This window comes from Malurus melanocephalus, unplaced genomic scaffold (assembly GCF_030028575.1).
Source record: "Malurus melanocephalus ecotype Western Australia unplaced genomic scaffold, MMel_1.1 scaffold_390, whole genome shotgun sequence".
Lineage (NCBI taxonomy): Eukaryota > Metazoa > Chordata > Aves > Passeriformes > Maluridae > Malurus > Malurus melanocephalus.
The window spans coordinates 439,268-466,211 of record NW_026623622.1 but is presented as its reverse complement, the minus strand read 5'-3'; the positions used below and the strand labels follow the sequence as shown (position 1 = coordinate 466,211).

The 26,944-nt window shown below is 37.4% G+C and overlaps 1 protein-coding gene across 4 annotated transcripts; it reads right to left on the bottom strand.

Moving 5' to 3' along the window:
• Window positions 1–917: 917 nt before the first annotated feature.
• On the bottom strand, window positions 918–26,262 carry DYNC1I2 (dynein cytoplasmic 1 intermediate chain 2). Of its 4 annotated transcripts, none has more exons than XM_057379155.1 (17): window positions 26,017–26,262; window positions 24,204–24,321; window positions 22,713–22,827; window positions 19,355–19,445; window positions 16,001–16,060; window positions 14,695–14,810; window positions 9,275–9,364; window positions 8,886–9,048; window positions 8,694–8,793; window positions 8,070–8,195; window positions 6,994–7,140; window positions 6,563–6,676; window positions 6,098–6,231; window positions 4,921–5,065; window positions 3,967–4,107; window positions 2,890–3,015; window positions 918–2,167 (listed from the first exon to the last, which is right to left on the bottom strand). In XM_057379155.1, exons 2-17 carry the CDS (start codon window positions 24,309–24,311, stop codon window positions 2,054–2,056), a joined length of 1,890 nt encoding a protein of 629 aa, XP_057235138.1. In that variant the 5' UTR covers window positions 24,312–24,321; window positions 26,017–26,262; the 3' UTR covers window positions 918–2,053. The 4 variants fall into 4 exon arrangements, with proteins under 4 accessions (XP_057235138.1, XP_057235139.1, XP_057235140.1 ...); XM_057379156.1 differs by having other exon boundaries at window positions 26,130–26,262; XM_057379157.1 differs by lacking the exon at window positions 26,017–26,262 and adding an exon at window positions 25,902–26,005.
• Between the last annotated feature and the right edge of the window lie 682 nt (window positions 26,263–26,944).

The window sequence follows — 26,944 nt, the reverse complement described above, 5'->3', positions numbered from 1 at the left end:
TTGCAATGCACAACAGCATTTATAATTCTTATAGTTCTGGACAGTTTGGCTCCCAGAATGATCATTTACAGATCTAGCATCGCTTGGTGTCAACGTTGCAGGTATGGGTTTTACAACATTTTAAATCTGTGCTCAACTATTCTGCGAGGGAGGAAYACAAGCAGGAAGAAAGAGGAGTACTAATTTTAATAACTGAAAAATTATTAGAAGGTTATGATCTGCATATATACAACAGTCATTGAAAGAAAGCTTTACCTACCGGTTTTCTGAAAATAAAAGTGAGGGCAATGTATTATTCAATGAGAAGTAATCTCAATAAAAAAGAAACACAAGAAAAAACAACCAAAAACCCAAGCACCCCCTCCTTCCAAAACCATCAAACCAACAGATCCCTCTGCTTGTTAAGAATTTGTGTGCCTAAAGGTACAAATCATCTCAAACCACGACGTGCCTGTTGTTACATAGTTCCCATGCTTCTCAGCTGAACAGAGCTGCTGTAGCAGGGTTGAGAACACCCAGGGTAAATGTCTGCAACCCGAGCAGCAGGGCTGCATTGAAAAGGGAGGGACACACACTTTTGAAATGCCAACACCAGTGGAAACCCAAACACATTTCACTTCCAGACCCACCAAAAAACAAAACTTCCTGAAGACAGAACTGCTATTATTGCTGTGTCTCTGCAAGGTGCTCATAACAAAACTGAGACAAGGAGAAACAACCCCCCCAAAACAAACTAGGAAAGTTAAAACAAAAACAATGAAGAAACAATATTTCTAGACATAAAACTGATTGAGGAATATAAACCTATTTCCTATTTTTAAGCATCTTAAACCAGCTCTTCTGGCCAAACAATAAGCTTGTAACAGATTAAGAATAATGTCCTAAGTTAAAGGCTACAAAACTGATTTTGTGCCTAATTAGTGCAACTCACAATATTTATTTTTTTAAAAAAACCCAAACCAAGCGACAGCCCCCCTGCAACCAGTCATGATAGAAAACTTTATAATGTGCTAAGAAAGAAAAAAGGTAACCTTTAACAGAAATTCCAACCATTCTGTTTCAAGCCATTAAGAAGTTTTGTTTCAATATAAATGTTAAAAATCAATAATAGTAATAAAAATCTTTCTTTAACTTAGTACAGAAAATCAGTAGCAAGTCTGTAGTTAATGGAATACAAATCACCAYGCTATAGAAATTAAGTAAAAATATAGTTCCTTATCCTTTGGAAAAGAAAAAAATCTGATAACAGGAACTTTTTTGCTTTTGGCCAATTGCCAGGGTAGTAAATAGTGATTGGGGGCAGAAAACAACCCTGTGATTGTGTGTAATAAAAGAAAAGGATCAGCTCCCATAAACTTTAAACTACTGCAGGGACACAGATTAGAGGTCAGGGCAGCTGACAAGTGCTTGTATAATATTTATTTATGAATCAGTCTCACCTTTTAATGCACCAATTCAAACAAAAGGAAATTGGTATTAAATATGTATTTCATTAATTCAGGTCTGATTATCAAGTAAGTTTGTAACTACAGACAAATTTTTATTCACATGTATTACCCACTACCAGAGTCTGAGTCTTATCTATATATAAACAATGAAACTTGGAACATATGCATGCATATCCATGGGTAATTTGAAGAGTTCAAATTAATGAATGCTCCAGAGATTTACTACCTAATGAAGGTTAGTCTGTAAAAGAGAAAGTTTTAGGACCAGAACTTTAACTTTCCAGAAAGATACTGTTTCAGATTGGACTTTACAGAAGCCAAGTAGCAAATTTGTACCAGGTTAGTGTCTCAGCAAAAGAAGATGATTGCAAAGTCAAAGTTAACCGTATTAAAAGTTACACAAATCCAAGAATGTGCTTGTAATTTATATATAAAACATAACAATGCAAGATCTGATTTTCAGTGATCTTAATACGTTTGAAAGTCCATTGTTGAATCCATATATTCCTCCCTTAAGCTATGAATAGAACTGACACATGAGCTGACACTTTAGGATTTGCATCCAATCCTTCCCAAGTCTAGCCCTGCAGCCTGTTTGGAAGGCTCTACGCTGGGATGCGGGTCGCAGCCTCCTCTTCTGCGTCAGCTCTGTTGGCGTTGATTTCAGCCAGCGTTCGGCCAAAGCGAGTCCACTCGTCACCGCGAGGAACGGCAATTTGCTGTTGGCACAGAGAGTGTTACTTGAACCATCTGATAAATAAATCTGAGCTCACTTGGAACAGCAGAGCACTGAAAGATTATTCACTTAAGCACTTAAAGGAGAGGTTCCAGTAGAAAAGCCTACCTTTATTTTAGTGTAATCATCAAAAGCTCTAACTAATAAAAGAAGCAGGATTTGAGACTCCTGCATTGAGGTATAGAATATTATTATAAGCTTGTGTTATGTACCTCTACCTGAGAGGCTGCCTCCAAAGGGGACTACTAATGCTATATCCTCATCCCATCAATTGATCAGTACACAAGTATGTGTACGGCAAATAATGCAGTGAGTATACTTGCAATAGCAACAGCTTCCCTGTAACAACAGAATCGAGACTGCWTCACTGCAAAATTTTTTGTTCAGTACTTCTCAAGCTAGAGTCAGAATTAATATGTGCCATAGTTACAAAGAAGATAAAATTTCTATTAACAAAACCTTTGATTCTTATTTCATCAGCCTTACAATAAAGCTTTTCCTTCTTGACTGAATGACAGATGGGATGCTAAAAAGTTATGCTAGAACATCCTAAATAGAAAACTACTGGGAAACATTAATTCGAAAATAAAAATGAAACCTAATTATTGTTCCTCTAATAACAGGAGAAAAAAGTGAAAGCAAGCTGCTAAATAAAGAAGCTCAAGTGTTCTGCAATATACGTTTCACAATACATAGTATACATACCTCTCCCACGTCATATATAACTATTTGTCCCTCTGAATCACCTACAGCAATCTCTCTCCCAGAATGTGTCCATCTCACACGGTTCAGAGCAGGATTGCCCTCCACGGTGATGCTTGCAGTGGGCACCTGCACCAATTTGAAACGCATTGTTGAAATTGCATCAGGTTTCTACACCTAGTCTATCTAAAGAAGCACTCAGCACTTAACTGGTACATGGTACATAGATGAAAGACTCTGTTCACAATACAAAGATCCTTTGTGACCTTAAGCTGTCACCAGTGACATGACCAAAACAACACATCTGTCCCTTGGTCAAAGTACGAACATCTGCTATCTAAGGCACGTCTGTACTCCTCTCATGAGAGGGGCATGGACATGATTCCAGACAGCGATGTGGCACCCTGGGAGCCCAAGAAAAACTGACACAGAGCAGGGATGAAACCAGCTTTTTTGGCAGGTCAAGCCCTGTCCAAAAAAGTACAGGTAACTCCAATTTAAAACCACAGGCTGGCATATGATCCCACAACTTTCTTCTATATGTAGTTTTTAAGATGGTAAAATGTAAGTAGTAAGTATATGTCAGGTTTCTTCTCTGATCTACCCCCAGCAAGTCTTGGAAGAGATTTATACTATAATGAAGTTTATAACCCACTCCAGAAAACCAAACAGCGCTTTCACTGCAGTGTTACTGTGGCAATAGGAACARCAGTGGTGTGTGGTAACAGGTTTGTTCACACTGATAGGCTGCAGTCTGACAAGACCTGAGGGTGGGATGTCTGTAATACACTTTCACAATATGGATCAGTATTACACCAACAGATGCTTTGCTCTCTTGTTATAGGKAAAACAATTTAATTACTGCTGTTATTCATTATGCAGAGTCATTTGTAACCCTGTAATSAAATAATGCTATCTATTACACAGGAACTGCTGGATTACACAATATTTAAGAACAGTAACAAAAAAACAAGCTATGATAAAACAAAGCCAACCCAAACTACGGTAAACTCCAGCTTTTTTTTTTAAAGAGTATAAACAATTTTCCAGTTACATTTGATGTTAACCTGACTTCCTCACCTCAGTATCACTGTTGAGATTCCACAGGTCAAGTCTGCCCATCCCRTCCACACAGGCAAACAAGGCAGGGTGAGTTGGAGACCACATCACATCATAAACATAATCCGAATTGTCTTCAAAGGAGTAGAGAGGTTTGTTATTCTGAAAAAAGCAAAGATAACCATGTGATACCCAAACCCTGCATTTCAAAATTATAAAACAGGTAAAGCAAAATACAGAACTTTAACACCATTACCAGCAATTAGTAAAAACTGATTTGCATTTTGACTTGCTTTAAAAAAATGCAAARATCAGCCAAAACCAATGTTCTTTATTATTCAAGGTATGCTTACCAAAGCATGCAGCTGTTTTGCTGGCTGCTACTATAAAACAATAACAAGCTAATATCGTAAATTGTTAATTTAATGCTGTAAGAATCTTGTAAATCAAGCCAATGATAATTCCRTGACAGCACTTCAGACTATTGCTAGGAGATTTTCTCTGCTTCCTCTGCTTTGCATTTCTCAGGGCATCAGACTAACAGAGAAAGAAGTAATTCTGGCAATGGAAATGACAGGTATTTCAATTGTGARCCTCATCAAGTTTAACTGACATTAGTTTCGGTGCTGTCCCTTAGCCTTCCACAAAATTGTAGCAAAACATTTGCCATATGAATATATGAAGGAACTGACTTTATACAGGTTTTACATTTGTAATCATTGTTGATAACAATGGGCAAAACAGTGAAAAGAATGGATCAGAAGCATACAAATGATGTACAAGCTGAAAGCAAAGTTTTATGTTGTTAATCTTATTTTTGCTCATCAGCTGTCTTCTCTCTGCAGGACTGCAACCAAGAACCTCAGAACTTCCCACRATTTGGTTTCAGGTTATTGAACGTCCTTAAGTAGCTTACATTATAGCACCACCTTGTGTCAAGGGCTACGAAGAAAACCACTGAACTATCTAAGTTACCTTCGTTGTCCAAAGCTTTACTGTCCAGTCAAAAGAAGAGGTGACAAAAAGATGTGAGAAGTCTACAGGTCCAACTGCTGCATGGCAGTTGATACCCGTGATTGGTCCCTGGTGTCCTTCAAACATCTCACTGATTCCAGCTTTGCTGTTTCAGAATATACAACCAAGGTTAATGGATTTGGAAACCAAATATCTGTAGACAGAAATAGCACTCAAATACAATTTAAAGATAGCTACAGGAAGAATTTGCTGCCTTATACAGATGTTAGCCCACTGCAAAAGGCTTCACCACAGCAGGATCACAGAAGACCAGGCTTGAAAACAGACCTTACATTCAACATGTATGTTCTACTAACCTTAAGTACCAAAATTCATCCTAGGGACACATGACTCATTAAGCAGGTACCAGTCCACATATTTAACTACACTGTCCTTCAAACATTAAGTACTACTTCAATTCACACAAAGAACAAAATCCAGGAATCTCAGGAATCTCAGGATTATAACCTTAAAAAATCTCAGGAATAACCTTAAAACTCCCATTAAATTAAGAGAAGTTGAATATACTTTACAGACCCGGGGTTCAGACATACACCAGCAACAATATATTCCCTAACAGCCTCCTATCAGGGGTGATGAAAAAGGAGGAGGGAAACAGATGGGAAAGATGTTACACAAAAGTGATACAATTTTGAGTACTTTGGAACCAAAAAAGCTGTGCAGCAAGGTRATGTGCATTTGAGATGAAACCTGGACATTCAATTGTATTTAAGAAAGCAATTGATAAGATACARTCAGACAATTTCAAAATAGATTGAACAGCAGGAGAACAGCTGCCAATTTAAGATTTGAGCGTGATGTAACTGTACAATTATCTGCAAAACAGATACAGAGTTTGGAATGTTCTGCTACAATTCAAATGAATAAAACCACTGCAACCCATGCTGTCCTGATCAACACAAACAACTCATAATACCAATTCAATATTCCAATTATTTCTGTTTTTAATGAAGYTCTTATTCAGGAAAAAGTGCACTGGAATTCAGACAGAGCTACTCTGAACTGCTTCAATGCAGAGGAGAAAAAAGGAACTTTAAAAAAAATTGAGTGTAAAACATGCAGGGACTCWTCCTTTCACTATTTTAATTTCCTTTGAATAACTGAAGTTTGTATTTACCTGCCATGACGGCATGCAGTGTACACTGAGCCTTCTTCACTGCCAACAACAAAGTTGTTGACATCTCCAACAGGGAAAGACATGCAGGTAACAGCCACAGCCTTGGACTGTTTGTGAACCAGCTCCATGCTATCCTGTGGTTAAAATACCAGTAACTTACTTTACAAAAATCTTTTAGATTTCACAATAGCAGTGTTTTCTTTTTATTTGACTTGTATAGATTGGGCAGGAATAAGGAAATTTTCTTACTTCATTTGCATTCATCACTAATACAAGTACATCAAAAATACACAAGAGTCTACAGAAAGTATTTGATTCCACAGGTGGGGAAATATGTTATCAAATATCAAGCTACCTTAATTTCTATGTGTTGGGAAAATGTTGATTACTGTTTCTTAGATTAACTGAATTTTTTATAAAATATTAATCTGGAATAGATACTATTTAGATCCAAAGTTATCTTACCTGTGGTTGGGAAAGCATATCCAGACTCCAAGAGCATATTTTCCCATCAGTTGAGATACTAATCAAATTATGAGCATTCTGGGTCCCAACAACATTTACACAGTACACTGGGTGCTAAGAAACAAAATATTATCAGAAAGGAATTTACAGGTAATAAACAGTTCTGATATAATTAATATACAGTAAAATATACAACTTCACCTTTTAACAAAGCATAAAAGATTGATCACAATCAAAAGTWCAAATTATACTCCCCTATAAAACTAATACTGCTTTTTCTGAACTCCAGTTTTTATAAATTGTCTGGATCCTAAATGTCAAAATATGGACATAAACATTTAAGCACTGCCAATCAAGTAYGCTGGACAGAATTTCTAGACATTAAACACATCTCAACAGGGCACAGTCCTTGCAGATATTTCACCTCCTACCGTGTGAGCAGCAGCTGAAAGTGGAGTTCTCTGCACTGGTGTTCTCTTATTGCTGCGATTATCCCACAGCACTATCTGGCCTGAGTATGTGCCACCAACCACCAAATTGGGATGAAATTTTGCAAATGTAGCTGACATCACTGCTGACTGAAAGGAAGAAAAACAACAAAATACACAAACTATCACTCAACCATACTGTGTCTAAAACTAAAGAAAATGAGGCCAACTATCAGAACAACTTCTTTGCCTACATTTATTCAGTACATTATTTCACTGCCCAATTACTTAAGGATTCACACACCCTTTGTAACCCCTGAACAATCCTTTTGTTTCAATTTATAATTCTAAAATGAACTTTTCCTCCTCCTTTCTTTCACATGAATACATCTGTATTCCTCTTAGCATGGTTTATTAGCAAAGGAAGGCCCAGTAACACAATATTTTAATAATGTTTTGCCACATCCTGTAGTCATTACTTCTTGGAGAATGCAGAAATACACTTTGGTAAAACAGTTATTTTTGCAATCTGGGCTTTGACAGTAATGTGACAACATGAGGTTAAATTTTGAGTCAACTGTGTAATTTTCAAAAATGATGGAAAAAAAGTGGSTATCTTGAACTTGGCATAATGGAAGAGATTAGCATGTTTTTATCTTTCAGAAAACTACTACAAAACCTCCATCTGCCTTTTTCTTGATGCATGTTTCTAGTTTTATCCTCATTTCATTTCCTCAGGCTGTCTTCATTTTATTCAGTGAACTAAGCTGTAGTAGTGTACAATCCAACTCAAGGGCCTTACATACAAATCGTTGTGGCTCAACCATTACACAAGTAAGTTTTCCCGATTTTTAAATAAAAGAAGATAATGAGTTCTCAAACAAGACTGAATTCTGAATGTCGTCAGAAGTTCTGAAACAGAATRGTATTTCTCAGGGAAGTCTCTAGGTATCAACATCCGTTGGCAAATAAGTGCGGGGTTAAGTGAATGTCAGCTTAATGAAATTACTATATTGACAAACAGTACTTGTCCAAATTCATCAGYATAAAATCTTGAGCCTCCCAAGACAGATTCATACCTGACAATGAAAGACATACTCTGGGGTAGTTTTCTTGTACTTCATATTCCACACAAGGGCCACCCCATCAGGCTCATGAGGTGCATCCTCATTGTTGTTGTAAGAGGCAACAAGTAATTCTGGATACTGCACAGTAAGTGAAAAAGATTCAAAGTAAGCAAGATGACTGGCTAATGGTCCAGATAATCCTAGAATCTTTGTTTTCATTTGCCAAAATAGGGTTAAAAACCACCTTGCATTATAAAGGTATGAAAACCTGTGAGGTAAAACTGCAATTGTTACCAATTTAGCTCATAAAACAGCATTAATGTACACATTAGTCTTGTTCTTTTCATCATAACTTGCTTTTAACTGCAAACCCCAGTACTTTTAAGCAAGCTTTCTTTTTAATGAAGCCRTTGCCTCTACAATGCAGTCCATAAACAAACACCAACTTAGTTCACATTATGAACCTTTTGCTACTTCTCCCGAAAGATTAACAGCWCCACTTTTTGCAAACCATGGAGCAAGTAAGGAACACATTTAGAGATACAGCCTGTATCAGCTGTGCTTTTATTAGAGTCAAATGCACRGAACTACAACAATTTACAAAGTCAACTGTTTCATTCAGACATTATTTTTTACCTGAGATGACCAGTCCAGACAACTGACAACACGATGCTTTGACCAACGTTCATCAAAAAACTGCCTGTTTAAGGACAGTTTTGCTCCTGCTTGAATCTCTCTATAAAGACAATTAAGAGATATTAATCTTAGATCACTTTTTCAATTAAAAGTTTCAGATGTTCACAGAAAACTATTCAACATTCACATTACCCTTCTTTGTCCTCCAAGTCTCTTCCACTGTAGTCAAAGAAAATGTTTATTTGCTCAGAAAGGGCTCTTTCAACAATCCTTGTGGAGTGGTCAAAAAAACTTAAAAATTCTTCAGAATGCAAAATTTGTTGCTTTTCCTCTTCTGTGAGTTCATGAGGGGCAGCTGAAAAAGATTCATACAGACATTTTCTGAACTGCCCACTTTCAACCAATCCTTTTCAAGAAAGAAAAACAGTATTTATCATGATTTTAAATTTTTGCATTTTGTATCTTGATGGCTAATTGGTATTTAACAATCAAATTAATTTTAACTTAATGGAACAAAAAATTGAAAAAGTACTGATGGCTTCCTTTACAGGATGCTCAGAATGTCTTGAGGTGAACTGTACCTTCTTCCTCCTCCTCTTTTTTCAGTGTTTTTTCTTCCTCAGGTTCAACTAATGGCTTTGGTGCAACCACATCATCTTCCTCTTCCTCATCTAAGGAGAAATGTTATGATGAGACCTCAGTGTTTCTATAGAGGAACAGTAACWTTCTATATGAATCTTAAATAAGCTGATGTAAAATGGTAGCATGTAACTCTACAATGGTTGCACTGTAAAATGTAGTCCCTAGGATAACATTCTCACAAACCAACATATCACTGGAATGCTGTTTACACCTGGGTATTAGTTGCACTGAGTTATGTACTTGCATAAACTGAAATAAGACACGCAGGAAATTGTAAAGAATCCAAAGTGGAAATCTGTCTTACAGGCATTTATGATTCCACACAGAACCATGCGGTGGATGCATGTTCTGTGTAACACACTGACACATTAATGCCATGGAATAAAGAAAAATCAAATGTCTAAAATAGTCTACAGAGCAGCTGCTTGCTTGTGATCTGAAACCATCACTCTAATGGGTCTGCACATGGCACGAAGATGGCTTACATTAGCTTTCAGGTTGCTATTCTGAGAGGCAAATTTTGCTGAAGATAATAGCAGAGAGATTACATTTTTTCTGTCATTCTAGGTGCAAGTCTCATTATCTGTATCATGTTTGGCAATGAGAACTTTACAGGAAAATGTGTTTTCCCTAATTGCAATGAACAACATAAAATGTTAATGTTCAGGAATACTGACAAGGCTTACAGCACTTCCTGCATTTCTACATTTTATTCTTTAGACACTGTAAACCAGAAAATACCTTTAAATTACTTAGAATTGTGGGATATGCATTTCCTGGCTTTTCTTCATCCACTTTCTAGAATAAGGTTCTGAAAAGACTTGTTTTTATTGGTTAAATAGCTATGTCATCTGCTTATAAGGGAACGGCAGCAGGAGACTGCTGCATGCCTCACCACAAGTAATGAGACAGTATTCAACAGCGACTAGGCTTGTTTGCTGCAGCCATCTCCCTGACCCATGTTCAAAGTTATCTAACACAAAAAGTGAAAAAAAAAAACCAACCCAAACTCCACATGCATGCACACAAAAAAGACTGAAAAAAAAGGGGTGGCCAAGGGATGGGAACCAGCTGCCAAGCCATGGTCCCAGCAGCCAGGCCAGCTGACTAGATAGCAACAACCAGATGGTACTGCAAGGATTGTCTCTCTGCTATGAGGTGGCAATGGGATGGCACAACATTTTTCTGCCTGACTGCTTCCAATCATGTCTTTTCCCAATGGCAAGCCTGTGCAATTACCAGCACTCCAGGAGGTCTACAGACAAGGCTTTACCCTGCAAACAAAATACAGCTTGTAGGCCATACCAGCTGCCAAACCACACACATAGTGATAGGTTTAAAGAGGTCTGAAAATCTTTCTAACTCCATAGTATAGGCAATAAAAATATAACTGTACCTGCAGGAAAGAAAGCTTTAAATGACACTGTATAATGCACACAATAATACAAACTCCAACTTAATCAAAATGATAATGACGTATGCCAATCCTACATTACTTGAAATTGAGCGATTTTTATGTTCTGACAAGTTTACAGAACTAGGATAAATGGCATGAATGATTTCAATATATGCTCATACTTTTGAACCAAATGGTGAAGGTTAAAATCTTTCCTTTCAAGGGCCTCAATCAGCTACAAAGGAAAACAGTAATCACTGTCTTTTCAGCCAGCCCAACCGCATTTGTCAGCCCTTTCTCCGTCAATGCAGCCAGAGCAATCAACCTGCCAAACATTCAGAATGGAAAAACAATCTGAAAATACAGGGTATAATGCACCTGCCAGTGAAAATGGCCATTTCAAGAAAAGCTAGTGATCTCAGTGACCCTGCTGAGGAGGCGGTGGTGCAAAGGGGAAAGAACCCGTAAAAGAATTCTTAGTGATCTCCACTCTCTTGCACATTGACACTTCCTTACAAAGCATGCCAATTACAGCTTTTGTGCTACTTAAAAAAAATGAAAGCTTTTTTTGTGCAAAAGAATCACGCAAAGAAACAGAAAGACACTGCTCCTTTTTCGATGGATTCGCATGTACAGCAGACTCGTAACCTGAAAACTGCATAACCCGTGGCCATTTTAAAGAAGGGAATTCTTAATGTCARTAACTACAGGTGTGAACAATGATTAATTAAAAAATGTAATATGAGTTAACACAGATGACTTGGAGAACAACACATATTCAAATTACAGCCACTTGGAWAAAAATCCCCCTCTTTTTTGCTCTGCCAATCAATCTTGCAGAATTAAATGATGCCTTCAAATTTGGAAATTTGGTTTTGGGTCACCCTGGATACATTATTCTAGCTTTGAAAGTCCCAAATTAGAAATTTCAGGCCAACCCCCCATTAGTCATACTACACTGATTCTAAGTACCATTTTCAGTGACAGGAGTCAAATTCTTGTCAAACGTAGACGGTCAACCCTTTAGTGCTATATGACCTTCTAATCTACATATTTTATTCAAAAGATCATACAGTTGATTGCTCCTGCCTTTTAATGTTTGAAACATAAATGGCATATATTATACAGAGCTCTAAATTCCTTCATAGTACTTTCACTGCATACAGCCAGCTGATATTACTGCATTTAAATGCAGGATACAGCACTTATTTTAATATTCTCCAAGTATCAGACTTGAAATTGAACATGTCATCTCACTGATTTATCTGTAACTGCATAAATCTAAAACCTTCTCTCTAAAGAAGAATCATATGCAAACTTTCTCATTAAGGGATCTGGAGGAAAAATAACCCTAAAATAAAAAAAATTGCCACATACACAAGTTCTTGACCTCATTATCCAAAACTAGAATGCTTTCTTATYCAAACTCAGGAAGCTTTCTTACAGTTCACAAAAAAGGCACCATTAAGCTGCTGGACAACAAACGAGATAAGAAATGTTTGTTTTTATTACTTTCCTGTCTCTCCTTCATCTTGAATTTATTTAATAGGAATCCAGATGCCAGAATATGCAATGAATTAACATAACAATAATACAGCACCCAGCAAACACTGAAACTCTGGACACAGTATTTCAGAAGTTCCAATCTAATAAGTCAAGAAGCCATGATATTGCAGTGCACTGCATTTATTTCAAGTCAGCTACCTAAATTTGAAATCTTAAGGGCACTCCCTAACTGCATCCTCCTTATTCATTATTGACTGCATCTACTGGCATTTKAAGCCACTTCAGTTGTCAGCGTACCAAATACGATTTCAGATTAAAAACTGAAAGCTGCTAAGACTTGGAAAAGTCACAGGGGCCATGAAGACAGGAAATGGGACTCTATGTCACATCAACATATTGATGAATATTCAYTATAATATGCTAAGGGATTAACTCCATGTTGTTTCTGACAGGCAATCAGGGGATCTAAGGTTACAAACTGAGCAGTAAAGTAGCTGCTATTTTTATGCAATCTTTAATAGCAACAAAAGTCTYGTCAATGAATGCTAAAAACAGATTTAATGAACCACTGAATTTTTACTTTGAGTTAACATAAAAATTGTGATGTATTTTGGCAAGACAGAAAAAAAAGCAATGCTGTAAATTAGGCTGCACCTAGCAATAACACTGTAGAGTGTAGTTCCAGTTGTCTGAGTAATCTGTTGCTGCAGAGTAGGTTAATCAAAGTTAAATCATCTGTGAAATGGGTGGCTTTTGTTAAGCTGAATGTCTTCACATCAAGTTTTCCTAGCTATATTCCTGTACATTTAAGGCCTGTTCTAGATAATAYAGAAATCACAGAATATTTTGAGTTGGAATGGACCCACAAGGATTATACAYGAATATACAAAGGTCTGTTATTTCTTTTAAAAATATTAAAATGTGTAAATCCTACATTCACTGTACCAGTAGCCAAGAAGCAAATCCTATACATCATACTTTTATTACATTGCTTAATATTTTAATTGTGTGCCTTGGAGATGTTAGCAGACATCTGTTCCTCAAAGGGTGGAGCTAATGCAATAATACTGCCTGTAATCAGCTGTGATTGCACATGCACAGTACTGTGCAGCAGAATTAAGTAGCAAGTAACATGTTAGCCCTGAAAAAGCCTTAATTGTGACAGCTGAGCAAAATCCCCTATACACTCACCTTTCTTTGTATTAACTGATTTCTAGGAGACACCCTGATTTTATTGTTTTACAATATATAAGAATCAATCTTCTYAAGACAGGCAGTTTCTTTAATGTTTGAGGTCATAATAAATCAACATATTAGTAGCCTAACAGAATAATGGAAATTGTGAGAACTGTTAGCACACTAAATGCTTCATCTCCTAAAGAAGCTGCCACATTTCATAATTAATTTAACTGTTACATTAATCCAAAACAAGCATTATGAAATGCCAACTTTCCTTTGAAGACATAAARTCTCTCCTGTTTAACTCACTTGGTATATGTTGCCATAAATATTTCCATAACAACTATAAACTGTTTTAATTTAAAACTAGTTTACTTCTACTTTCTATCTGCCCTACTGGATAGACCAGCTGCAGTTTGAACATTTCCTAATTCAGCTTACAGTACAACTACATAACCCCTGTAGAACACAGAACTGAAAAGAGAACCATTTAGTTTGGTGATTTGTTGTGGGTTTGTTGTTTTTATTTCATGTGCTGTCCTCCCCCCTCAAATCAAAAGTTGGCACAAGAGGACCTAAACATGAAGAATAACTGCAGAGGGTATCTAATAAAACTGCTTCTATATTCCTTATTCAAAAGCACAGCTCCAACAGCACAGAGCTTTATTATRAATATATTCAGATAATCTTAAGATAGACCTTAAAAAACATCTTCAACACCTAAATGATGAAAAGACACCTGTGTATTCAGCAAAGCACACAAAATAAGTATATTAAAAAAAGTTATGATGGCCCTCAGTATTTCTAAGGTGGAATGGATCAGGAGACAATACATGTATTAAGACAGCTTTCTGGTAAATGCAGAAATAGAGATGATCACTGTTCCTACTCCACTACAGCAAACCTCAGCTACAGCCTTTGTACCATGAAACTCAGGTCCTACAATCCCAAGCAATTTCCACTGTCAGCAAGCAGCAGAAATAAAACTCTTCAAGTACATAAATTATGAACTAAGTATTCAGATTCCAYGAATATGAGAGAGGGAAGGAAAAAAGACCTGAAGGATTAGAGAAAGAAAATGTTGAGGGCATGGGAGAAATGAAAGCAGAAAAACCTATACAAATTTAATAATAGAATTTATGTAAATTATCTCACATATCAACCTTCATTTACCTTATTAAGTTTCAAGATCATAAGTGCTAGTTCTATTCAGCCACTCATCGTTATTATATTAAAAGAAACAAAAAAACCCATAATAGTAATAAATTAACCATTYACCTTCCTTGGGCTGAGTCATAACAGGTGTTTGAGTCTCCTTTGTGTATGTAACAATTTCTCGAGGAGGAAAGTCAACTTGTGTAATTTTGGCCATTCCAAGTTTAACAGGTCCACGTCTAAATACAACAGATTGAAAAATCAGAAAAAAAAGCATTTAATTTTATCATTTCACATTTTTACCTAGAATAATACCCAAGTCATTATGTCACAGCACTGCTTAGCCAAACTTAAATCCAGTGGAAACTTTGAAGRAGTCACACAATTACGACAACTTTTTTATCATTATTATTTAAAATCAGCAACTATTTCTACATACATGGGACAAAACAAAAGAGGTGCACAATAAATATCTGGACATTAGGATATAATTTTAAATTTTTCCTCTTTGTGTTTGACCAGAATACTGCCATATATATGATACGTCTGTATTATCAGGGGTGCAGATCTACTCACAAATCATGCTTGCACAGTTCTAGAATTGYAAAGCTTGGAAACAACTTAGTTATGCTGAAGGAAAAAGCATCTCCTACTCTTTTAACTTTGCTGCCCTTTTTTTGTCCATTTCTAGGTATTTTTCTATTTAGAATGCAGAACTGCAAGGCTAACCTGGAACTCACACTGACAAGTGATTTATCTATCATAGATTGTGCTCAGGAACAATCTATGCTCTGAGCTTTCTGACTTCAATGAAGTTAGACAAAGATAGCATCGTGCAACATAAAATATGCTTCCAAAACCTATACAACATTAATTCAGTCATTGTAGCCTCCTGTAAAACCTAATTGCAGTATGTATTATAATAATACTGCAATGATCCAACAATTTACCTGTATCAAATTTAGATTCTTACTATCCACTCCTCTCCCAAGATAAAAGCAGAAGAGTAACTAGTTTCAAAAAGTTTTGGTGGGCAGACTCATAATTCTCAGAGCACAAYACAAGTTTTAGTTAGTGCTTATAATGAGCTTTTATAAAGATATTTGTAAGAAAAATGGGAGTTCCTCTGTTTTTAAATACAGTTATGATAACCTTCTTATTTTAAACAGATGACTTCTTGAAGTTCATATTTTTCAAAGAAAGACTCAAAGAAAACAACTTATTTGTGTTTATTAGAAATAAGCATCTAATRTATATTGCATGATATAAAAATTTCCCATTGCAAGCAAACTGCTAAGTCTAGAGACAGTGAATTTCTATTGCTTACGAAACAGTTTCTTAATAACAACAACCAGAAGTCTTAGAGGAAAAATTTACACACTTAACTATAAGCACATGAAAGAGGGAATATAAGAAATCTGTGCAATACCCCAGATCGGAATCAGAGTGGAGCTGAAGAACTGATGGATCAGTATCCCAATGCAGCGTCCTGGTACCCCAGGTTGAACAATCATGCAGCATTAGCAAAAAAGGCCAGAGATTAGTGAAGCAAATATACACTATGAAATTCTAGAGTTACAGMAAGTTTATAGTTATTTCATTGTTCACAAGAAACAAGGCAATGCAACATCAGTTAAGGGAAATTCAGCAAACATTCAGTGCAATAACACATGCAGTAAATACAAAAGTTAAGAAGCAAACAGAATTCAGAGCTATTAGCAAAGAATTAAATTATTTTAAAGACTGAAAACTAAAGATCTGTAAACAAAYGTTGCCTTCATGAAAGGCAAATAAAAGTATTTAAAATACTGACRAGAACCACTAAAAACTTGTAATTTCTTTTAAAATATGTTCAGATTTGTTCAAGTTACATGAAGGTGGATTTGTTAACATAACACAAACTTGCCCAGAGCAGTAAATAYGTGGAGGAAACTGTCGTATTGGTAAAGGAAGTGASTCAACACATAARCCTTTTGGTAGCAGGGCAAAAAAGCATTTCCACTGGGATAGAGAACTGCTAGAGTTTCCAAGATGTGACATTGCAGTAATTATGGGTTAAGCACTGCCTTGGGCTTGTAAGTGTCATCTGAGCTAGAGCCAACTCCATCTAAGATACTTAAAATCTYGTAGAAATAGTGGGCTTTATATTAATAGCATGTTCCAAAGTCCTGTGGAATAAYGAACAGAATGGATCCATTTCAAGTTGGACCAGAAGAAATAGGAAGGGGGAAATCAATATTCCCTCTACCTTAATTTTTAGTTTTCATCCCTACTTCACTACTTTTCTTGTCGTCTTCTGGCTACCAGGCTTAGGCAGAATTTAGAAAGACACTTGTAAGAGATTAACAGATTAGCATGTATTTTTTTCTGACACTCTCAGCTGTTATCGATATTTTTTTAAATAATGTTTTTTAATAAAAAACTAAGAATATGCAATTTTACTATAAGTCAACAAAAGATAATTTCACATTTTCATCCCATACATGGTAACTTTTCTATAAAGCAGGTGCAAAATTCCTAAAGTTAATCTGAAAAATATACATACAATGCCATAAAAACTCATAAATATGGGTGTGTCATGTACTACCTTGTTCTAGTGAAAAGTATGCATTAGGATTATTAAATCRTAATTTAATTAAGAATTACAAATTCAGTCTTATATAGCCAATCAATTGCATCCACAGCAATAGCTTAATACCCAAATCTCCAAAACCTTTYCATATTTTTGTGCATCAGAGAACAGATCTTTTCAGCCTCAAGTTAATTACTTTGAGCATACTTATTTGTTAGATCTCTGCTATAATTCTTGACCAAAGAGATTTAAGCTTAGAGTTTAATTTGGTGCCTGAGACTTCAAGCTGGATGTTGCATGGATGTTGTTCAATCMTAAGCAAAACCAAACCACCACCCCAACCTTCATGTTGCAAAGGATACCTTAGCTTCAGACACAGATGCTGCAGCACCACCATACCTGCCAAATATTTTCTCAACTTTTCCARTCGTGTTTGAGAGGAACTTGGGGAAAAGGCTATAAACATAAAAGACTCTAACTTGTATACCTGTGTGAGATCTAGCCCTTAATGAGGCAGTTTTCCTGATTTCAAAGCATTATTTTCACTTTCAAAAGTTGCTTCAGTGGTACCAGGAACAGTCTGTCTTTTAAAATAGTTGAAGCCAACAACTACATTCATACCTCCATGCCTTAAAAATCACAGTCTTGAGATAGATTTGAAGTTTAAAAATGCATAAAGCTATTGAGACTTAGGATAAGGGTTTTCTTTCTCAAGGCATCATCAGAAAAAGCATGCATACAACATTGCATTACYATGTTTGAGAACACACAGTCAGAGAGTGCAGTGCATCAATGAGGTGGAAATAAATTTAGTACACAACATGACATTCCATTACAGGTATGTGGCATATACATACTGTTTCATCATGAATTTAAATTAGGTATGAATGGAAAGAAAATATTTCCTTTTAAAAAGTCATCATCAAGTACTTCCARATTTTTTTTCTTCCAGTGAACATAAATATATAAATAAATATATAAAAAGGCAATTTAATAAGCAATAATCATGATTTAAAATAATTAAAATTTGCTTCCTTCTCAATTAAGTAACCATTTTATTGGTTCTTATTTAACGTGACAGGCAAACAAGATCATACCTGAACATTGTTTAAAAAAAATCGGGTTTGTATCTGCTGCCTGATGTATTCTCTGTTTGAACTTAATGACTTCTACTTAGAAATAGGCACCACGTAACCTTTGTTCAGGTCATTAATATCTTGAWTATTTTCAGATGAAAAAGCAAATAGCAATGCATGTATAATCCACATGCACAGAAGGTGTTACTGCAGTCTTTAAAAGCATGTTCCAAAGCAGTCTAACTATTGACTCCTTTTCAGAAACAACTACTCATACAAAAACACTAACAGATGATAATTGCTACAGTTACTGTGCTTCAACTAAACTTCATCCACAATGCATACTTGGTAAATTTAAAGTACACAAACTTAACTTGCTGACAATATCTTACCGGTATTAMTAAGCAGCTACTGCTCTTATTTGCAGACTGTGTTGGGAAACCGCAGAAATACCTTTTGGAAGTAGTGTTTKCCCACCTTATCACCCATATATCACCACTTGAAATATTTAACAGAAATATTKATCTCACTCTTCTTTAGAGCAGCATGTCTCAAACCATCATGCCCAAACAAATGGTCAAWCAGATGTGGTAAGCACTGGCACAAAAAAAGACCAAAACTGTGGCTGTATTAAGATGGATTTATGTTCTGACAAAATAAGAGAGACTGTGAGTCCTGGAGTTGTATTACATAGATGAAGTGAAATAATGAGAAATATGGTTCTAAGTAAGAGAAAAATAAAATAAGAAGTAATGCAGTTTGTAGACAGTATCAGATCAACTAGGTGTGAGAAAATGGAAATAGTCTATCATCCATATCCCCTGTCCTTTAGAAAAAACTGGAAAAAGTGCAGAAGTTAGACTTTTTGMGTTTGTTATTGTCCCAAGACATCCATTTACTTCAAACTTGCAAGCATAAACAACTCCACATTGTTGGCAACTTCAAATAACGAACTGKAGCTGCATTTCAGATTTTAAAGTAAAATATTTCTGCAAAACAGCCACTCTTGACAGATTTAACACTGTAACTTCATATTATTATTTATAATAATGTAATTAACGTTGATTTCTTCCAAAGCTTTGTTATTCAGATTTCAGGTACTGAGCAAAGGAACATGACAAGGCAAGTGACATACCGAGATCCAACAGCACCATCCCCGGAGTCCTGGCTCCCAGCCTCGCTTGGCGTACTCACAGATTTGGAAGACGGAGAGGTAGGAGGAGGGACTAAATAGTGAAACAGACAGGTATCCGCTGTTACTACTCGCAGAGGATGCACAGCTTAGGATGTTTTCAAATTAATTTAAAATGAGGTATTAAAAAAAAAGTGATGGCAAATAAAAAATACGTGGATGAAAATGAACAGTAGAAAGAGAGGGGAAAAGACAATGTTAACAATTCATGCTGGACTTTCATGCAATTGTTTGGCATTTATGCATCTGGAGCATACAAAAAGACATGGAGGGGACGACATTTAAGAGGAAATGAATTGAAAAAGTATTTTAAACTGAACTTTTGACAAATGATGACATTGATTTTCAAAGGGTAATTTCCACTGAATCATAGTGCTTAAACATAGAAAAGAGAGTTGTTAATATAGCTCTGACATTAGTCTTTCTTAAAGATTAGACAATGAATGTGTTTAAATGGCAATGTTATTTCAAATACATTATCACCAAATCGTGGATGAAAAAAGTGGCTCAGTCATACAGCATCCTATTATTTTTGTTCTAGTTTGAATCAAATCAACAWTAATCTTGTGTATTATGATAAAGTTTCTAATGTTAGGTCTTGAGRATGACTTTTTTTCTTTTGCTTGACAGTAAACAGCCTAGTACCACTGTATTTAAACTTAAGTGTCCGTTCATTTTCTGCATGTAGATGAAGATAAYAACTTTTTAAATTTACCATTTAAAAAGTAACATGCTTTTTGAAATTGATACATAATACTGAATGATATCATGCAATCTGATTCAAATACAAAGCTRTTTTGATATTTCATTCAACTTCTTTTTAAAAACAATCACTTTTTAATGCAACTTAGGGTTTAAACACAAGAATCAAAGAGTTTCTGAAGGTACTTACWTGCTTTGTTTTTCAGCAATATGTAAAGCATTCACTGCTTAGCAACCCTTAACCCCTTAGTCACCTAAACACAAATCCTATGTATAAACTGCTATCTATCTGTCCGCAGTTAAGCATGGGAGAACTCTGAATTTAGATCTGCAAGATTCCAACAGAATTTCTTGAAATCACCAGTATACTGTGAATTCTAAACCATTTTTCTACCCTGTCCCAAATCAGAGCTATGAATTCTCCCTTTATTTTACCAAAAAAACAGTAATTTATTAAAACATTTTTAATAAATTGAATTCTTAAATTTATTAAAATTTAATTCTTCTTAGGGGAGAGACCTTTTTATAGGTCTTAAGTTATACTTCATAAATTCATACATATACACATTTAGGTTTTATCCTTACATTTATATAACTGCGAGTGTGTAAGAATATATAAATTCTTCAACTCATCCTGGTCATGTACTGGTTAATCAACCCTAAAAGAGATGCCCGCAGGTCTTTGCATTGTATTTGTGTCTGTTTTCAAGACATTGTGACGTCGCAGCCCCAGCGCCACTCGCAGGGCGCTGTCCTGGTGTTGCAGCGCTCTCTTGTGGGCAAAGCAATTCCCGAGAAACCCTTCCCAAAACAGAGGAGAATGCCACGGCAAGACGAATGAACAGTCTTACGGAAAGACCAGATGGATAATCACCTGCCCCAGAGGATTAAATTATAAAATCTAATTGAAAATAATTCGGGTTCACTAACTTAGGCTTCTTATATAATAAGTATGGTAGATACTAAAAACATACTGACATTGATATGGTTCCTTCTCCCCTAGGAGAGCCATCTGTCTCCAGCAGCTAACAGCAGGAATTGCCTTGGGAATTAACACAATTTTCTATGAAAGAATCGAATGTCAAGCTATCCACCTCCACTGACACTGCAAGCACAAGGTACCTGCACACCAAGCAATCAGCCATGAGTTCACATCAGTTCAGGCATACTTGTGAGCCTGAACTTCAGGCATACAAGGAGCTTGTGCCTCAGGCATGCTAACTGCGAGGCAGCAAGTAGGACATTTTAATTTAGGGATCCGTATCAGATCTGGTTCTCTTGAAAGGAAACAGAATGAATTCCCAGCATATATTGAAGGGTGTGATTAAGTAGCAGCTTAGTGGAATTAAACACAACATGCAGGGGGTATGCCCCAGTCTTGCACGTCAGCACCTCTGAGCTTTTCATGAACGTCTACTCTAAGCATATGCATTAACTTGCTTTGAACATTGGCTGTTCTGTGGTTTTTAGGTTCTCTTCCAGATTTGGGAATAAAAAAAACAAAACCCAACAACCACATAGATTTCTATAAAAATTTCATCAACTGCCTTAGCACAGTATCATGCAAGGGAAGTGTTCAACTATCAGTCCAGCAAAGAAAATGTGTAGTAGGTCCGAACTGATTGCTTAAACAGCTGCAGGCTAGTGTTAACACAGCCAAATGGAGACTCTGAACTATAAGAACTGTTTGAACTACCAAAAATGACTGCTGGAGCTGTTGGAATGTGAACACCTATAATCGTGTTTATTCCACAATCACTTTTGAACACATGAGGATTATCCAAAAGCAATTATGAAAATATAATCACAATTACAGTATATCTGTAAGAAATTACTACTTTTTCATTTACAATCTCAGTTGAACAGAGCCTCACCAATAAGCCAAACTGGTAAGCTTTAAACCCCTTTGATTTCAGAGTTARAGACAAAAAGTAGAGATGCATGATCATATTCTTTGCTTTCACCTTCCATAGAGATGTRCCTATGTGAAGGCAAAACAGCCAATATGCTAACACATCCAAGAGCTGCACAGATACCAATCATCACCCTTGGAAGCAAATTTTTATACTTAGCCTTGCTATTGCTCCAACAACGTCAGTCAGGTATTTGAGATAAGAAAAACTGGTGTAGAAGATGCAGAAAAGAAATAAGCCAACTCCGTATCAAAATACCAGCATTAAAATTTGGCATTATGGAAAAGAGTGAGGGAAAAAAAGTACAGGAGGATAATGAGCAGGAAAAACAGGGGGAAAAAAAGAAAATGCATACATGATACATAYTTTAACTGATAATAYTTCAAATAATCCACTAAGTGTAAAWCATKTTATTTTATAAAATARTGTTATGTGTACTGAAGCACATCACTTGACACTTATAACAGATCACGCAGGACAAAATAAAACCCAGACATGTATACCCCCCAGAAACATGGCCAGAGAATGATAATGTTAGTTATATAAATACCTCAATCCTAATAAAAACAAACAAACCACCACCACAAAAAAAACCCCAACACAAAGCCCCGAAAAACACTTCACCCAAAAAAACCCTCCCAGAAAACTCCCAAACATTTATTTCAAGCAARTAGTAACATTCCTACCAACAGGAGACTCAGGTGTCAGCCCCATGCTCTGAAGTAATGCTTCAGCTTCTCTTCTCTTCTTTTCAAGATCAGATTCTTCTTGTACTGGAAGAACATCTTTCTTCTGGTCAGTCTAAAAATGATTCAATAATTAAGTTATAGCATTTAACACCATTTAACCTTTCATTTATTTTGAGACCCAACAGGGTTTTTTGTAATACTGAAACCTATCATCAAGGAAGTTAGACAGTCAATTTCARTAATTCTGATGGTTCTTTTTTGTAGATATAGTAAAGAGACAGGAATAACAACATTTTGAATCTTTGGTACTCTCTTTAAAGGACATATATAAACATGCAAAAGTGTCTGCTTATTCACCAAAAGGACTAACACTTCATAAAATTGGGAGTACCTTTTTTACACTAATCCTAAGCAATGTAAAATCCAAAGAGTGAAAAAAAAATCATGTACTGGTGTTTAAAAGTATTTTAGAGACTGTCATATGGTTCTATTTTAAAATTACAATAACTGTGTCAAAGAAAAGTAGTTTTCTTTAAGAACTGTTATCAGCTAGATATAAAAGCACACCTCTGCCCTCCTTCATTGAGAAGTAACTCAAGCTCTACTGCAAAAGATGCTGTGTTCTCCATATCTTTCTACACTTAGTTAACTGCTTTTAAAAAGCAATTCYGGCAATACATTCTGGCAATACAAGATCATTAGGGCATGATTTGAGCTATTTCCTTCTCCTTTTTGTCTGAATCATGTAGCTGGCAGCTGCCCAGTCTTCAGTCGTAGGCTGATTTAGAACACCAACTAGATCATAACCAAAACACAGAGAAGTAATGAAAAAGTACCTCAAAACACCAAAACATTCCAGCAYGTTTCTTTTATGAGGTATAATCTACAGCACTATATCAGTAAACAGTAATGTATCACTGACTGTCACATACTTGAGCAGAGAGAAATCCAGAAGACTGTTAACAAACCAAAGCTTAACACACAATAGTGTGTTAAGTATATACACCCTGAATGTTGCTCTGATTTTAAAATTCAGCCTACAGAYAGATCAAACAGAAGAATAACACAGCACATTGTTTGTACAATGATAATACTGACAGTGAGACAACTCCTATGGACATTCTCAAAACTGTACTTCAGAGATTACCTCTTTAAATAMCACCAATCAGAACTCATTAAGCAGAGCTTTCATGCAATAGATAATTTGATTAATGATGTCAYATGAATACAAGTAGTTCTAGAAATCTGAACTTAATGCTAGTGTAAGATACTGGTTTTTTAAAATTCAGCTTATCATATGGACAGTTGCAAAGAAAACAGCATGTGTTTGATAATAACCAGAAAATAAAAGTGCTACATTTGTATTAGCACCAACCATTAAACAGAGACTCAGAATAGGACACAGAAAATAATTATGTGAACCTACCCTTAAATTTTGGACAAGTTATGTATGCACAGTCAATTTTCAAAGTGAAAATAATTTCTTACTTCTTTTTTCTTTCTTTCTTCCTCCTTTCTTTTCTTCTCCTCTCTGATTTGAGCTAATCGCTGTTTCTTGCGCTCCAACTCCGCCTTCAGTTCACTTTTGTCAGACATGGCTGAAACACTGATCAACAGAAGTCAAGTCACTGTTTAGCATTTGTTTTTTTGGGTTTGTTTGGTCGGTTTTTGGGATTTTCTTTCTTTTTTTTTCTTTAAAGATAGCAGCTTTTCTTTCCAGAAGGCATCCTCAAAGATACTACACTAGCTCACCAAAACCAACTTACCAGAAGCCTGAGAAGTCAATAATAATTGAAAGAAACTCCTCATTCCTATTTCTATTTTTCTTTCACTTAACACAGTCTTAATACTAAAGTCCTTGATTTAAAACAAACAGAACTATGACATGGTGACAGCAACCATTCCCTAAGGTAGGTATGATGCTCTTTGAAAGAGATACTTTGAAAGCAATCTTAGGCACTGAAGACCTTGCCATAGGTTTTTTGCAGCTACAAAGCCAACTAAAGCCAACTAAAAACACCAAGGAAAGTAAGCAGACAGTATTTCTCTTTCACTTTTCACTTCAACAGCTAAGTATTGGCATGCTGTAAGTTAACACTATGCAAGTGATATATCCTTCTACATGCCAYTGTATGATTCAAAATAAAGATTTATTAAAACATTTTGTAGGATTACTATCGATTACAAGGTAATGTAAGTACAAGTGTGGTGGCCAAAGAAAACCATAAAATACATGGATTATAACTTTTTTTCATGCTACACTGCTAATAAATTGCTGGATCATTTAAAGACAAAAATGTTATGAAAAGTTTTGCCATATAATTAATTCAAACACAAGCAAGAAGGTCAATAACAGAAGGTGGAAACATCGTTACTTTAGAATTCAACGAAGATTTAGAATATAGGTACAAAAAACTCTGTGAATGGGCTAGCTGAAGAACTTCATTTTACTGTTTTTTTAAGCAAAGAAAATGCAGAAAAGGTCCTACAACAGATGAGGGAATTAAAAATGCTTTTACACTAAACTTGACAATGAGGATACAAGATTAAGCATTAAACGATGTACTAATTCAAAATTAGGAATACTTGAAAGTGTTTGCATAGCTAAGTACAGAAAAGGATGCAAAATAYTGCAAACCTCATACGTCTACCCCCACATCTTAGTAATATTTATACTGGGGAAAACGCACGTATTCCTTCATGTCGTCTATGAGCAATAAAGTGCTAACAAATACACAATCTACGGTCGGCATTTTCAAATGGCATTCCGGTGCCCCTTAAGAAGGGCACTAGAAAAACGCGTTGTCACACCACGGGACTGCCGTCCAGTGCCACCTCGGGAAGAGAAACGGCACAAACGGGGCGAACCCGAGGACGGGGGCGCCAACCCAACCCCGCCCCGCCCCGCTCGGAGCTGGCCGTGGTACGAACCGGCTGTCGCCAGAACCAACGTCCCCACCCAAGTCCCACAAGGGCTGTCCCGGGGAGAGCGCCCGGCAGCCCTGACAGGGTCCCACCACYGCCCGCGGCCCGAGAGAAGGCAGCGCTCCCCGCCTCTCCCATTTAGMGAGCCGCGGCGCGGCCCCACCCGGCTGCTGCGGCCCTCGCTGCACAGGGCGAGGCCGAATGACGGCGCGTTCCCAGCGGGCGGCAGCAGCCCCGGGCCCGGCTCGGCTCCCTGCGCACCTGTGCACGGCTCCTTGTCCGCGGTGTCGGCCCTGCGCCCGCCGCCCTCGGCCCCGCGCCCCTTCCGCCGCCGCACAAAGGCGCCGGCAGCTGGCAGGCAGCCTACGGCACACACCGAGGCTCAAACTAGCTCCGAAGACGTTGTGGGATGCGCAGAAATTTACGTGACCTGAGGAAGGACACGGAAGGTCTATGAAGTAAAACACCCAATGCCCCACTGGTCCGCACCGTCTTGGCCGGCGATCCGAAAGGAATTAACACGGAGAACGACCGCGAAGCGACGTGGGGACGAGACGCTTCCGGACGCTCGGCGCCACACCCCTCCGTCGGGGCGCTGGCTGGGGAAACCGCTTRGAGAACAACGACGCCCAGCATGCAGCGCGCGCCGCTGGGTGGGCCTCGTCGCCGGCACTCCCCGGGCGCGGCGCGGTGCCGCCCTGCGTTGCATAATGGGAGCTGTAGTCTTCCGGAGTGGGGACACAGCGCGGCGCACGCTCGGCGGCCGTGGAGCGCGCGCGCGCATGCGCGCCGTGCCCGGGTTCGCTACTGGCGGGAGTGCGTGGCGGGCTTCCCTCACGGAGTCGTTGGCAGCGGCCTCGGCCAGGGCAGAGTGAGTCGAGGCGGGATTCGTGTGCGGAACATCGCTTTGGCCTCTGATTTGGCTTTAGGGCAGTGAGGGAGGATACACGTTAGCGCTCTCCCGCAGCCGAGTGTAAAAATGCGTCGTGTCCATATGGACGCTGGCGGAGCTGTATGGTTTTAACCACAGGGCCCACTTGGGAGTAGCCATAATCTTTCCAGTAATTTGGGGATTACGAGTAGAAAAGCCCGATTTGGTGTGAGCGTCAGGCGAGTAACAAAATAACCCCTGGAAAATGTGCTTTGTGGGTGTCAGTCGGTGGCGTTGGGCTGCCCTGGTGAAAACTGCGGTTCCTGTAATGAGCGTCGTGCAGGCGAGAAGTTACACAGGTCATTTGGATGGAACTSCAGACTGGTAGCAAGTGACTTTGCTGTTCCCCACTCGCCATAAATTAATAAGTGTT